The sequence below is a fragment of the Procambarus clarkii genome, chromosome 94 (genome assembly GCF_040958095.1).
Source record: "Procambarus clarkii isolate CNS0578487 chromosome 94, FALCON_Pclarkii_2.0, whole genome shotgun sequence".
Classification (NCBI taxonomy): domain Eukaryota; kingdom Metazoa; phylum Arthropoda; class Malacostraca; order Decapoda; family Cambaridae; genus Procambarus; species Procambarus clarkii.
The window spans coordinates 9,146,895-9,163,222 of record NC_091243.1 but is presented as its reverse complement, the minus strand read 5'-3'; the positions used below and the strand labels follow the sequence as shown (position 1 = coordinate 9,163,222).

Sequence of the window (16,328 nt, the reverse complement as noted above, 5' to 3'; positions counted from 1 at the left end):
TTAAGTTGTATTTTCCTAGCAGTATATGTTCACCTAATTTTTAGTGTATATGTATATGTCTAATTTTGTATACAAGAAGCTTCTGTATACATTATTTCTTCTTGATACGAAATTAGTACAAAATCTAATTATATAACGAAACACACTAGTTGTGGCTCTAATTAAAAATGTATTAGATTCAAACACATTGAAATGATTACACAAATCATTGTACTTTCATGAACATCAATGACTCCATGAATTGCCGGTGATGCTGAGCAAAAGAGTATTAGTGAGCCCGCGGCCGCTCGCGCCACAAACCCTGGACGCCATTTGTCGCCGCCCGGGGGGAGAACCGTCTCACCTCAACAACCGCAAAGTTAAGTATAAATATGGGTATTGGGGGGGCTGACGGGCATCACTGTAGCTAGCTGGGAGTGTGACGAAGACGGCGAGGGAGGTTGATACGGCGTGTCGTTACAGGTGTGAGAGAGAGAGACGAGAGACGGAGAGGCTGTGGGCAGCGTCACTCCCGCGTCCTCCTCCTCCTTCAATTCGCATAACATGGCCGACGTTGATATTGATCTCTACGGAGACGTGGAGCAGGACTTCACCCAGGTCAGACACCCTCTAATGCCTCCTCACGCGCAAACTTTTTCCCTTGTATCCTTTTCAGATGTTTGGCCTTGCGTGTTTTTGTTGCCTCCCGCGGAGGTGTGAACTCGAGGCTGGCATAGGCCTGCTAGGAGGCCTCGGAGAGGGGGGGGGGGGGGCATGGGGAAGGGGGGTAATACACGCTGAAGAAACTGTTATGGACAGCTAATGGCGACTTGTGATATTTTAACAACCGTGTTCAATGTTCACTTCAGTTTGTTTAGGGTTGTTAGATGGTAGGGAAATTGGGGGGAGGGGGTTGTGGTGGCACAAGACTAGGTGCCGTATCTTATTGATGAAGTAACCTGTATCTGTATAACGTGAATGCCACCGCTGTTTTTATCTTGATAAAGAGAGCGAGAGTTGTGTGCAAATGTAGGCCATGAGTCGCAGTAACGTGGCTAAAGTATGTTGATCAGACCACACACTAGAAGAAGGGACGATGACGTTTCGGTCCGTCCTAGACCATTCTCAAGTCGATTGTGACTTGAGAATGGTCCAGGACGGACCGAAATGTCGTCGTCCCTTCACCTTCTTGTGTGCAAATAACGGTAGTGGTTGAAGCCTGTAGCATTAGGGTTACTACTCTGGGAGCAGTATAATCACTCTTATTTATATAAGCTAGGGCGGCCGACAGCTGATTTGACATCGCTTCAGATTCGAAGTCCTGAGGTTCCGGGTTTGATTCGAACCCGGATCGATCCCTGGTGGAGGCGGAGACAACTGGGCAAAATGCTGCTTTCACCCTGATGCCCCTGTTACCTAGCAGTAAATAGGTACCTGGGTACCTGCTCCCTGGGGGTGGAGGCCTGGTCGAGGACAAGGCTGTGGGACATTAAGCCCCGAAACCATCTCTAGATAACCTTTATTTTATTGAAAGGAATAGACCTCTTGTATATATATTCACAGATACAGTATTCTCAGATGGCATTCTGGAAGGGATCCGTTCTAAACGTCCGTCTCCTCGGCTCATGGTGTTTTTTGCTCGTGAAGTAGCCGTGGAGGCCTAGACGTCTAATATAGGGTAAGGATACCCATAACTTGAGTGCTGGTGCACAATCACCTAGGCAAGAAAAAAAATATATATTGTCTACCTTCGTTGCTGGATAGAAAAATGTAATCAAAATACTAACTCTGAATGTATTCCAATAACTTCTTCAAACATAAAAAGAATCTAATGTGAACATTAGAATTAAGAATTGAAATTTTGGTTTGTCATGATGGTTTGCTGCTTTTGAATATAGTAATTTCTTATTTTTTTGGGTTAAATGCAAAGGGGGTTGTATATTATTAAAAAATTTTGTTTGCAGGAGGATGTATGGTCCTTATTCTAGACACATTATAGAATGACATGTCACCAAGGAAGGTGCATTATGGGTAATAAACAATGTGGTCAGACACCTGTGCCATGAGAGACTTACATTGTACTCTGGTACAGTATCTGGACCCCGAAAAAATTATAGCAGCTCCAAATCAATTGCAAAATACCATCAACACATCCCAACTCACTATTCTTCCCTGCATATTAATGTTTTGCACAATATTGGAATCTGACCCAGATGTCAGTTGGGTTAACCCCTGTATAGGATTCCAAAAATGTTGAACCATGTTGGGGGGAAAAAAGTGCCCAAACTGAGAACAACCCATTCTCAGATCAGGCTTATTAATGCAGCGACTGTCCCCCAAAATGCATTCATCAATTTTATTGGTTAAGTCTTGAAGGGGGGGAATGCATTATTTGGGTATTAAAAATAGGTTTACACACACAAATCACACTAACGTGATGCATCAAATGAACAAATCCACAAGGGCCGTGACGAGGATTCGAACCTGCGTCAGGGAGCATCCTGGACGCAGGTTCGAATCCTTGTCACGGTCCTTGTGGATTTGTTCTAAAAATACGTTTGTTTTATATAAATTAACATTTTTATTCATTAATTAACATGTTGGCAATTATTTGTATTTGAAGTATGTGGGTGAAGCATTTACAGCATTATAACTTTTTTTTTTTGTTATCTACCAAGATGTTTTAAAGAATTTTATTTGGGTACAACGGAAATGAAAATTTTATTTGGGAACAGACAGAAACGAAAACAGAACGCTCGTCTGTTTGAACATTATTGTGTTCAATCACAATCATGTTTTTGGAATCCTGTCAGTGGGTTAACCCAACTGACAGTTGGGTTATATTCCAATATTGTATGGAACATTAATATTAGACCTTAATGGTCATTGGTTAACAAGGAACAAGCCAGATATCACAAGTGGCACTGATATCTGGCCATAAGGGATATGGCCCCCAAAAGTCCCCAAATCAGATGTTGAAGGGGTCAATACATTATTTCAGTGTTATGCTATTCCTCTGTGGAATTTAGGTTTACATTTCAATTTACACCTATTGACTATTTTACTAACAATTGAAATTTTCGTCCCTTAAATTTGATTTGAGCCCTTGTTTTCTAAATGAGTTAATAAAATATATTTAATTTATTATGCAAAATTAGAAAAATATTAATTAAAGAGAGGGCTTGATTTAGTAGTTTGTCATGTGAAGCTCTTGGGGTCTGGATCTTCTTTTGGCTACAATACTTGTTGAGCTTTAGTTTCACTCTTCCTCTTTAAGGTTGATATTCCTCTACCATTAACTTAGGTATATAGGTTGAATGAGCTTCTGTTGGCACCTTTTGTGACGGTGACTGTTGTGGGGAGGCCTTTTGGAGTGGTTCAAAGGGTGTTAGGCCTTCATTGAGCCTAATGAGCCAATTTCCTTCCTTGCCAGGTTCCTTTGGTGCCTTTCCAGCCCTTTATGCTATCCTCATTTGTAGATTGTTGGACAAGAGAGACTATTTCAGTTTCTTGATCCTCGATCTTGCCTGTCTTTGTGCTTACATTCATTGTCCTGTTCTGGTGACAATGCTTTACTAGGTTTGCAATATGGCTTCGAGTGTACTGATTTTCCTGGAGTAATGGGACGGGTGCATTTTCTGATTCGCCCACAATTCATGTACAGTATTGGCTGTACGAGGCCATATCTACCAATTTTTGACTAGTCTGTTTGAGCTAAACTTGGCACCAAGGTTCAGCATTTGATTTACTCAAGTGGTGCTTCACTATCCCTGGGTTCTGGCTTCTATTGGGTATGCAGGCGATGAGTCACAATAATGTGGCATGTTGACCAGACCACACTAGAAAGTGAAGGGACGATGACGTTTCAGTCCGTCCTGGACCATTCTCAAGTCGATTGCGTGATCGACTTGAGGATGGTCCAGGACGGACCGAAACGTCGTCGTCCCTTTACTTGCTAGTGTGTGGTCTGGTCAACATACTTCAGCCACGTTATTGTGACTCATAACCTGCATATTGATTCCTGGCTAGGAGAGGTTTGTTTCCAGCTCTCAGCTTTCCAGCCAAGGGTTGTGCAGGTGGTTTAATTTAACAGCATGTGTAGTTTTATGTGCAGGAATACTTCTATTACTACTATTTTATTTTATTTATACAAGAGTTCTTACATTCTTGTAAAGCCACTAGGACGCATAGCGTTTCAGGCATGTCCTTAATCTTGATTTTTCCCGGAATACGACCAGTCTAATCGTTGAATGACCAGGAAAGATTCACTGCTGGGAAAACAGAGGCTACAGTTAAAGATTGGCGCTCGGTCAATCCTCCCCGGCTAGGATATGAATGCACGCCAAAGCTCATGAAGTGCTGGGCGAGGGCTTTACCACTGTGCCACAGGGGATTGCCAATACAGTAGATACTTACTCATTATTCCACTTATACATTGGAACCTTGGTATATGAATGTAATGTTCCAAAAAATGCAACGTAACCCGAATATTTGTACACGAATCGAATTTTACCATAAGAAATATGTACTGTAATGTAAATTGAATATATAATTGAATACATACCCAAAGATATTAACTTAAATACTGAATACTCTTTTACTACTACTGAATACTACTCATGTTTTTTCATACACAAAACAATAAGGAATAATTGTAGGATGTCGACAAAATAAATGATTATTTAATGCACTTTAACTCTATTGAGGACTCTGTCATATGGAAGACAGTGAGGAGGAGAGGTGTTGGTGTTTGGAAGGGGCAGTTCCCTTCCATTATAACACCAGCAGTGATGACATTTCTGGAGTACACTCTCCTTTGTTTTGTAGGCATACCACTAGGACCTGGTTGTGGCTCACTGATTGTTTAACTTGCTAAGAATCTGTCTAAAGACATTTGTTTTAGCTTATTTTTTTAACAAGTTTCTGTTGCTAGACATCACATTGTCATTAACATTTTTGCATTTTGGGCGAGTGAGCATCATGCCACTCCAAGGTGGTCTGGGCATTCCCCGTGAGTGCCCGGTAGTACTGAAATGTGTATACTGTATTCTTTTTCACTATGGTCACCTCAATTTTTGTCCTAGGTGTGTGATTTTGGTATCAATGTGTTCATAATAGAATTCCCTACAGGAGTATATTCATACAAAGTCCAATGCCCAGCGTACCACCCACAACAAACTGAGTAATAGGCCATTCGTTACTCGTGAGTGCACAAAAGCAATAAAATGTGTATACTCTTTTCACTGTGGTCACATCAGTTCTTGTCCTAGGTGTTTGATTTTGGTATCAATGTATTCATAATAGAATTCCCTACATGCGTATATGCATATAATGTCCCAAACCGTGGTGCACCCCACCCGCAGCCAAATTGAATGCATCCCATGCGGTACCTGTGAGCGAAGACCCACGGGCCCACCCGCTACACCCCCATATCCTGCTCGTAAAAGTTTAGTATTTATTCCTGTTGATAACATGACATCTTGTGTTACAGCGCTGATTTAGGTATCCAATTATTCCCAATAGAATGCTCTAGTGATACATGCATATAAGGGCAAATGGCAGAACAACATTACCAATACGATTACATAAAATATAAACCACAATATAAAATGTATAAAAAACACAAAATTTTGGTACTTATAATACACTGATGTTTGTAGATATGAGTTGAGCATTAGGCTTTATCTACTCAACCTGTTCCAGGAAAAAGTTTCTTGAAGATTTTCAACTCATGTTTTATAGGTGGAGTGGATGGTGGGTAAGCATTACTGCTTATCCTCCCAGTATTTTTTCTTGCGATGGTATTTGCACATGGGTGTATGGTGTAGCATATATGTAGTGATGGTGTAGCACACAGTGCCACATAACACGACTTGCACTTAAACCTGGTGTCCTTCCTGTTACCATACATTTTGCAAACATGACACTTCAGACACATCTGTATGTTTACTAGATAATGGGACAAGTTCCTGTTCAGACGTTCTGGATCATGCACAAGACGTTTTTTTTTTTTTCCTAGCAGAAACACCACTAGGGATAATATTACTCTCATCTTCTGAGTCGGAAATTGGGAAGACGTTGGCGCTAATTTTTCCCGAAAAAAAATAATGAAAACCTGACTTTTAGCAAATATTTTAATTGTGGACGCCAAAATGTGTCTTGCGCGCATGTTCGTATAATAAATTGTGGGCGCCTCGAGGTGTCTAGCGAGTGCAAAGTTCAACTTTTTCTTGGCGAGTCTTTTTACCAAAATTTGCCATTCTTCCCATACTGCACACTTTCTTTGCCAGATCAACCATGCACATACCGGCTTCATTTTTACGAATGATTTTTTTTCCTATCGTCATCCTCACAACTACTGTATTTCAGCACCTGAGAGGAGGAGGGGGGACTTATCAAGATCTGGGATGAGTAAAAGAAAAACTGGACTACATTCTCATTTGTCTGTTTTGACTTCTCAGTCTTAAATGTTTTGTGGTTACATTTAAATACATTTTAAATTTAAATGTAATGAAAAGCACTTTATGGTAAACTTGTATTAAGATACAGTAGTCATAACAGTATGCAAATTATTTCAGTGCTTGTTGCAAGCTAATTTTTTGTAATACTGCACTATACCTTCCCATTTTCATAATTGTTCTCTTGCAGGATTGTATCTAATTCAGAATTTGTACCATAAGCTGTATTGGTACTTATAAACTGATGGTGTCAAGTGTTTAACACTTTCGCTCGCCGGGCGAGCGAGTGCCAGACCACCCCAAGGTGCGCGGGGCATTCCAAGGAGCGTGCGGTTTTTTAATTTTGGTTTGCACTCTTTCAATTTTGTCATGCCAATTTTCGTCCTAGGTCTTTCATTTTGGCATCAATGTGTTCACAATAGAATTTCCTACAGGAGTATATGCATATTAAGTCCAAAAGTTGGGCGTACCACCCACAGCAAACAGAGAAAGTGACATCGCATTACCCGTGAGCGCTCAAGAGCAATAAAATGTGTTCTCTTTTCAACTTTGTCACCTCAATTCTCGTCCTAGGTCTTTCATTTTGGTATCGATGTGTTCGCAATAGAATTCCCCACAGGAGTATATGCATATACCTGTAATGTCCAAAACTGCGGCGCAGCCAAGCCGAAGGCAGGCCAAATTCTTAAATTTTTGACGCCATACTGCGTCATTCCCGAACGCGTTAAAATGAGGTGACAAATTAGAAAATAAGAATATATAAAATTAAACTAAAACTACAGCTCACAAATTCTGAAAAGAAACCACATTCACTGCATCAATGAATCTCTAAGTGTGAGTGAGCACTGCCCAAACCTGCTGCAGTTTTGTAATCCTTTAAATTCCTATTGGAGTCCTTACGTTACTTAAAGAGTCCTCGCGGATGCCCGAGATATTTTCAGCTTAGGAATACAGTAGTGTGATTTGACGGTAATAAATACAGTAGATTGTAGGTCTCAACTGAAGCTACGATTATGCGGTAATTTATTTAATCCAAAGGAAAAGGACTGGTATTTTATTTATTTTATATTAAAGGCACTGCCTACTCTTCCATTCCCACATTCAGCTTAATATAATTACCTTTTTTTCCCAGTGCAATTTTTTTTTCCATTTTATCAAAATTAGTTGCTACCAAATTTGAGGGCTATAAATGAAATATATCATTCTGGTTAAGCTGTAATGGCCAATTTGTTTTCCATAGCCCTGTTGGGGGTGTATTATAAATTACCCAAATCCAGATCAATTTATAACCTAAAGTGAACATTACTAGATGTTCCCGGTTGAGACATGCTTAAATGTGTGTGGCCATACCATCGTCATCTACCAAGAGTAATTGGTGTATTGCTTTCATGAATTAATGTAGTTCCAGAATTTGTACTATTTTGAAAATAACTTAACCGAGAGATGCTTATTACCGCGAATGTGAATTCGTGTACAAGCATACTGGCTAATAAGTTTCAGTTACATATTTGCTGTGAATGATTACTAGCCTTTTTAGAATTTGGTAGCAAAGAATGTTAAGCCAAAACTTGGATAAAAATTAGCCTAAGTTATGAGTTATCAAGTGGGCAGTTCATATTAAGACTAAAAACTTTGTGTGTACTGTATGCAGATTGTTACTCAAATATTCACTTAATATAAATCCTTTCTCTTAACTTGCTAATGAAGTGCCAGTTGAGACGATCAGGGGTATGACACAAGAGCTTACAGTGACCTTCAGATTGACAGTTTCGGTGTTGTTCATTCCAGGATCGTGAAATGAGCTGGTATGAACCGAACTCCTGCGAAGTATAGCCCTGCACCCTCCGTGATTCTGCATATTATATTATGTTTGAAAACCAGATTTCTTCTGATATGTCTGGCCAGATGTTTTAAATTGCCATCCTTGCTGGTTTTACTCTTAGTTAGCTAGATATAACTTAATATCTCAGAAACGAATGGTATTTTCAGTTTCATTGCATTGTAGGAAACCTCTCCCAGTAATATACCTCATTTAAAATCTGGAAAATTAGGAACATTTTACGAATAAAAAGTGTTAGAGGAATCCCGTTATCTAATTGATATATTTCCATGTGTTGTTAAAACCTATGAATAAATATGTAAAACGTAATATGCATATGAAGAGAAGGTACCTTCAATTCATATTTCATATTTCTCCACTAACTTTGGTGGTTAATGTATTCGGGATTGAAGTTGATGTAAAAGGGTTTCTTTCGAACGTGTGATACTATTGAGTATATGATACACATATACCTCAGGTATTCATGAATTAGACATGTCTTGCAAGTCCAGGTCATGTGATTAGATTGTTAGCCTTTACCATGGATTTAATATTAAATATTAAACAAAAATACTTATTAAAATGATTTGTCCTGGTTAATAAGTTTTTTTTATTACCTCACTTGAGGAGGGCATTAGTCCATTAACTAAGAATAACTATCCTAATGCTTTTATTAGATGTTAGAGGAAAATTAAGGCTCCATTAAGGTATATATAATTCTTGCATTGTATCACACTGTTGTCAAGTAGCAAGCTCATGCATGTCGGGCTGTGAATCTGTCGCTGCTACTGTTGATCATAGGATGAGCTTGTTGATGTTCCAGCAGTGTGATGCATTACATGGGTCATATAGCTTGTTAGGGACTGTAATATGTTCTCATTCCAAGTGTAGTTTATTGAATTACAGAATTTTATATTATTTGGCAGATGGATTTTGTTTTAGAATATCTTTTAGTACAGTAATTTAGAAATCTTAAGAGATTGATTGCATTGAATAAGCTTTTGGTTATAATGTACACATTATCTTACTGCCTTTAAAGTTAGTTTATACAGTGGGTACACTTGGATAACGGACAATATTTTGCAATGTTGAATTCTTCTAAATTACCAGTTTCGTTGATTTTCTTCTGGTTAAAATATTTGTAGGGTATGAAATTTATCTTCTTGATAAATTGTCCAAAAGAGTTCGATAGTGTAGAATCAGTTGTGCTGAAGGACCTTCTTATAAATCCTAGGCAGTTTATATATTTATATCTATATACATATTTATATATATATATATGCTGTGGGTTAACCATCCACTGTGAAGGGCACATACTTCATGCACATATTTGTTTCCTTATCTGAAGGAGTTTGAATTAAACCAGTGTGTACCTTACCTACTTACATTTTCCTGTGAAGCTCATTGTTGAGTTCCATTTTTGAGTTATGTGGAAGGAATGTATGCATTTTCCAGAATTGTTTTTTGCTTTTCAATATTCGGGAGGTATTGCACTTGCATATTTTTAGGTTATATTTGCGGATAATTTTGATGAAACTTAGTTGAATAGTGAAGGTTTTTTGGGATCTAACCATGACCAGCAAGGATGATGCATTAGTTATGTACAAGGAAGACATGTTAAGCAAAACAACCAAATTGTTGTAGAAGTGCAGATTTGCTCATGCTTATAATAGGGCTGATTATTTTTTCAATATACATATTGCTGCTGTGTTGTACTGATGCAGCTTTCCGCGATCCTATATACTATTTACATTTCTAAAGGCCAGTCTGCCTTCTATGGCTCAGTTTTAAGTTTTGCATTATAAGAATTTGTTTGTGATTGGCTTTCTTTGAAATGTGCGAAGTTGGATGTATTTTTGTCCAGTTAGTGTTTTGATGTCATTTGCTGGACAAAATGTCTGAAAGGGATGTTTATAAGTGGTATTGAACCCGGTTCACTGAAGATAGACAGGCAAATGCAGATGCCTATGTGTATTTGAGTAGTTTTTATTTTATGGTTTAAATGTGGCATGAAAAACACTATCTAAATTACTTTTAGTGAGGGAAAGAATAATAATAAGGTTATGCAGATATCTTATTCTTTAATGATTAATATATATATTATATATATTGTTTTTATTGAATTATATTAAATGTGTTCTATTGAAAATTTTCTGCTCAACTAGGGGACCTCACTGAACCTGTGATGTGCTGCAATCTGTAGATAATGTGGCATAGAGTCAATGCAGAAGACAGAATTATCTAATATTTCAGGCTAATTGTTGTTCTTTACAGGAATGGCAAGAAAGCTGATTATAATTTTATATATATTTACTGATAGTCTTCCATGTTCCTTTTTTTTCGTATGGTGTAATATTTCACGTAGGATTTATTCACTTCTGAACTCAAGTCTTGTGTGATATCACTTTTAATTATTTCAAATTAGTTACTTAACTTTTCCCCAAGAAGTATTTATCAGAAGTGATTAGATTTTGCCTATTTATACTTTTCTGTTCTATTGCTTATTGAAGTAAAACCAAAGAGCCAGTTGTGATATTATTTTAGTTTGTAAAGAACTTATCAGAATTGGCCTCTGTGATTTTTTTTTGGGTGAGACAAACATCAACACTGCTTCAGGAATCATATATGGTAAAGATTTTGCAAAATATCATTTTTTTTTTTTGGCTTTGTAGAACCTTGCAAGGTTGATTTACAAAATGATGTATGTAGGAAAATTAGCCTACGAAGGTCTACAAAAGCAGTCAGTTTTCCATGTTCTAACAGGCACGCGTTAACACGCTGTTACAAGTTGGTAAAAATATAATTTTCATAGCATTTGGATTTTAGACGAAAGGTGTGGGTTGTATCCCCAACCAATGTCATTATAGTATTATTTCTCAAGGATTTTCCATTTTTAGGTTACTTTTGTGATACCCCATGGTCTAGCCTGAAGAATGAATGTAAATTTACCGGCTTTTAGACATTTTGCTATGTTGTACAAGGGAGACTGAATCATATTATGTATTAGATATTTATACATTTTATCATGGTGCACTGGAATGGTGTTGCCAGATTTATGGATACAGTATTAAGATTTGAGCTGTAAATGTCATTACAGTATATGGCTGGATTGGTCATCATGACTTATTAACAAATAAGATGATTAAAAAAATCCTGTTAAAGATTCTGAAGCAGTGTTTGTCAGTATAAAACATTAGCTTTATACATAAAAAAAATCTGATGTAGGATCATGATATGTAACGCATGTTGCGTAATTGATAAAAGCTCAACACACACACTGTTCTTGTATGTATACATTATGCACAAAATTTCTTAATGCTGCATGTATGTAACTGCAAGTATGATGTCAGAGAGAGAAAGTGAGAGAGATAAGGTTGCACACATTCCTGGTAACGTTGTCCATTACATAATTCCGAACATCTAAAATCTTCTTGTGACATGCTTAATTTAGATAATTATCTCCAGAATTTTAGTAGATACAAAAGTGGCTCTGACTGATGTCTAGTACTTGTCCTTAGATCATGGTTAAAATAATTGACACTGTATTCTAGTTTACAGTTATTAAAAATTTGGGTGTCTAGACATTTACTGAGCCTTGTGTAAACAATTTTGCTGCTTTTTAAGTTTTGTGGTTATATGTGTGAGTTTCTAAATTGTCGAATGTAAGGCCCTCCCGAGTCTAATGGCGGATGATCGCCCGTTGTTATGTAGGATGACTTTGCTGACGGAGACCTGTATGATGCGGTCCTCACGGGTGGTGGAAGAGAACGTGAACGCGAGGCCCCTTCCAGCCCAACGCCAGCTTCTACAGAACGCAATGGAGGCACTGCCCCTGCTCGTCAGTCATCATCTCAGTCTCAGAGAGGACGTTCTGTGTCCTCTGAAGAACGCTCAGTCTTCTCTGGCCCTGTGCCACACAGTGGACGCAAATATCAACTTTATGTGGGCAACTTGACTTGGGTGAGTGGAGAACAATTTGAAAACTTTTTAATATTGTACTGTATATATTTATTTATTGCTGACTATGGGTAACATTCAGGAAAACATGTACTTGCCCATTGCCTGAATCTAGTCACATAAATTAAGTCAAATAAAAGTAGCTTTTATATTAGAAAAATGTTACGTCATGCTTGCTATTCTTATAACATTTGTGCTGTTAGTATTTATTTTTGTATACCACTTTTAATGTAATAAGAGTGTCGTGTATGTGCTATATATATATTATATATATATATACAGTATACATATCCATATCCATAATTTACCAAAGATATATTTGTTTACTTAGAATGTCTTGAATTTATTATGCACTACTAGCATTTTTGATAACTTTAATAGTTTTCAAATTATATGAATAACCTAATAGCAAAAGAAATTGCATTAGCAATACATTTCTTAAGGAAAATGGATGATTCACTGTATGGCATGATTTTTGGTTTATAAGTGGTGATAAAAACAAAGTAAATGTTCCATTAAAGCCACTGTGTGCTTCTTTGTGTTCTGATAGATAAAAAGTTCAAAGATTCCTAGCTGTATATGGTCTTGGTATTTCTTAAAAAAGCCCAGATGCCCACGTGGCCCGTCTTAACATCTTCCCATGTGTGGTAGCTTTACATTTGGATAGCAGCATTATTGTGTTGATATTGAGTATTGTTAAACATCTGTTAAATGGTGATCATACTTTATTTAACAGTGATCATACTTTTGAGTTGAGGGAGATGTTTGTAGAAATACTTATGGAAACGAGTTGTCAGCCTAGACCCCCGATTGTCCCATGTTATGGTTTGCTAAAATTATCTGCGATCTTTTTATTCCCCCCCCCCCCCCTCCCCTACTTGGGCTTTAACCAAGTCATAAACAACACTAAAGTCTACTTTTGATTAAAATTGAGTTCATTATCAGTATTATCACCTTTCATCTCTTTTTGAAGGACCTCTGGTATGAAGACATTGTTTACTCTTCATATTTACCATTGTGTTTGTTATCATTGTTTATAAACAGCTTTATTCTGCTGCTCAAGTCTTTGCATGTATAGTAATATTGTCAAATGTTAGTGCCAATATTAAGAAGAGAAGGGATTGTAAATATTCCTAATAAAAACCTTTTAAATTGAAAATGTGTGATGGAAAAGTACCCTCTCGGAAAACTAATTTGCTATGTGTAGTCTAGTTGTTTCCTTGCTGGTGGTAGTGCCTTGAAGTCAAATGGATGGGAACTTTTTTTTTTTTAGTAGCAGTTGTATGGTTGGTCCCCAAGCTTTAGATAATTTTCTGGAACTTGGAGATGCCTATGTTATTACAAAGTTTTTTTTTCTGTTAATAAGATCTATTTACTTAGTTTAGAGTGGCCTAATCAGAACTGTAAACAATTGTGATAATCTTTGTAATTTTTTAATGAATGGTATTTCTCATTGTATTCAAGAAATGCAATTTTTTGTGCTACTAATTGATCTAATTTACTTTCATTTATTCAGCCCCTCTCTCGTGTATCAATTCCGTTCATGTCTTGGTTCATTTGAGTAATAAAAACCACAGAATAACAAATTATATTCAATATCTTTGGAGAGGTTTTGCAATTAAGGGAGGATGTGCGTGTTTGATATAATGACGAACTTTCTCCTCCCTTTCCCCTTGGAATACGGGGTACACTGAGCACAATCCATCAGATAGATGTAGATGAAATGTCTTTGCTAAAATATGTAATGATATTTGGAAGGCATACAAGTTTTGTAATCAAAACTTGTTGGGAAGGTGGGTGACTCATTAAATGGGCAAGTCTGTAGATGGACAGAGTATAAAAGTGGAGTTTTAAGTACAGTACATACAATATATGTTGCTTGTACATTGTAATTTTTGTCACCATGCCTTCTCTTTTAAGTGATGTAATCTTTGTCTCACATGCTGCATGGATAAACATAGTGACATGCTTTTTAATACATTAATTCCTCAATTTCCCTATCAAATAAATAAGCATCTACATTCATTAGGCTCCATTGTGCCAAGTTGTTATTCTGATGGTTACTGTACTGTACTGCCACAATTTTATTGTGGATAGACATCCCATATTGTACTTGCAGTTACTATGAATGTTACAGATCATTTGAATCTCTTAAACACTGTAGTTCATTCTTGTTGTAATTGTGCTTTTCATATTCCTTCTTAGTCTAAATTTTACTAATTTTCACTAGACTTATTGACGTTGGATACATTTAACATGCTCTGCAAGCTGTCCATACTTTATCATATTTGTAGAGATATATTGAACATATAACACACAATCATTGTTATTCTACACTTTAGTGTTTGTGTTATATGCCAGTCTTGGTGATTTTTTTTATGCTTAAATGTCTATTTTCTGTTATGTAATATTGTTTGCTGCCCTGTGTGTTTTTTCCAGTTTACGACCAGTCTACATACAGGGCTGCTTAAATTTAGAGTTAAAAGTATTCTCTCGGATTTGCAGTCCCTTACATAAACATGTCTATTCATTTTGTAATCATTCTTTTCTGGTACAAGACAGAATGATTTTGAACCCTTATTTATTTTTTTTTATAATGAAGCTGAGTGAGAGAGCTTTGTAATTTTTTGTTTATAAAGATCTCCACTTGAAAAGAAAGAGTAATGAGTACTTTTTCAATTGTGGTCTTGTGTGTGTGTTGTATTCGATATACATTAACTCTGCTATATCCAAATTTAAATGTAGTGTAACAGGTGGCTGAGCCTTTGGTACAACTAAAAATTAACTACTAGGTCCTATGTCTTAAGTTCTTAGCCCATCTCGACTTATCATAAGCAAAACACTACAGCTAATAAACCTGTTTTCCTTAAAATTATTCCTTTAATTAATTTTTTAAAATCCTATATCATAAAAAGATATATAATTTTTTAATTATCTTGACACTTACAAAGTGTACCATTTTTATTTTTATTAAGTGCCCAGAAAGCTTACTTTGCATCAGTTACTTCAAGTTAGCCCTCATTCCCTGCAGTAAGTAATTGGTAAACACAAATGTGTTACCCCCATGCCGTCTTCTAGCCCTGTACCGCAGGAGGTGAATCCGTCCAAGTTAAGACTATCACCAATTTCATTTGCATTGCTTTTCAAGTCTTCACCAACCTCCTTCACTTTTATAGTTTTTACAAATGTTTTTGACCTTTTAGCGTTAGACTAATTATTTGCATTTTTTTTGCTCAATCCCACAGTATATACTGTGGGAATATACTGATCCCACAAATCAGTATATTCCCACAGATTTTGCTGTGGGAAGTTCTCACATTGTTTTGTGGGAAGTCCCAATCATCCACTTTTGCAAAAGCCTAGACATGTAGCAGTCAAAATTTCTACTGTTTATAGCATTGTCTTGAACATTTCAGTATACATTCCTGTCCTCTTTGCATTTTAATCGATGGCTTAAAATTCTAGAAACTATGTGCAATTTGATATGCTCTTTTGGTAATGTTACTTAAGCTAACATGGTTTGTTATTGCTATAGACTTCCAGCACCTTACTGGCTATCAGATCTTCAACTCCCTCAGTTCTTTGGATATAGAAATCCAATTTTGGCTTTTAACTTTTCTTTTAGTAAATGAAAGCAAGTGAAGTTTTGCTGGGTACCTAGTCATATTGGCATAGATTATAATGGAATGGCAAAATCTGCAATTTGGATGTGCACCTTGTTCTCAAAGCTGTGTTCCTTTTACTGATTTCTACTCGGTAATATACTCATCGTTTTTACACGATGAGAAAAGTAATTGGTAAATTTATACGGTATTAAAACTATCCACCATTAACTCGACCTTTTTTGTAGTTTGAATAAAAAAATGGAAAACTCCTTTAGTGGTCTTTTATAATAGCCATATTAGCTTTGTCACTTAGTGGTATGGAAACCTGCCAGTTAGTATATTGTCCCACATATGGTCATTTTAAAATAAATACTCAGTTTTTTCAGGATGAAAGGAAACTGTTCCACATATTCCTTTAGGACGGTTGAGTCTATACTTTGCTTCATGAGTTGAACTTTAATAAAAATCGTTTTATTCTTCTAGTTTTGTATTGGTAACTTAAATTTTGCT

At 36.7% G+C, this 16,328-nt stretch overlaps 1 protein-coding gene across 3 annotated transcripts in view; it reads left to right on the top strand.

Moving 5' to 3' along the window:
- Window positions 1-207: 207 nt before the first annotated feature.
- Window positions 208-16,328, top strand: part of Cpsf6 (cleavage and polyadenylation specificity factor subunit 6) — a 53,980-nt gene continuing 37,859 nt past the window's right edge. For all 3 annotated transcript variants that reach the window (XM_069319764.1, XM_069319765.1, XM_069319763.1), the window contains exons 1-3: window positions 208-359; window positions 463-597; window positions 11,968-12,216. In XM_069319764.1, coding sequence (XP_069175865.1) covers window positions 544-597; window positions 11,968-12,216 — 303 coding nt within the window. In that variant the 5' untranslated portion in view covers window positions 208-359; window positions 463-543. The remainder of the gene's footprint in view (window positions 360-462; window positions 598-11,967; window positions 12,217-16,328) is intronic.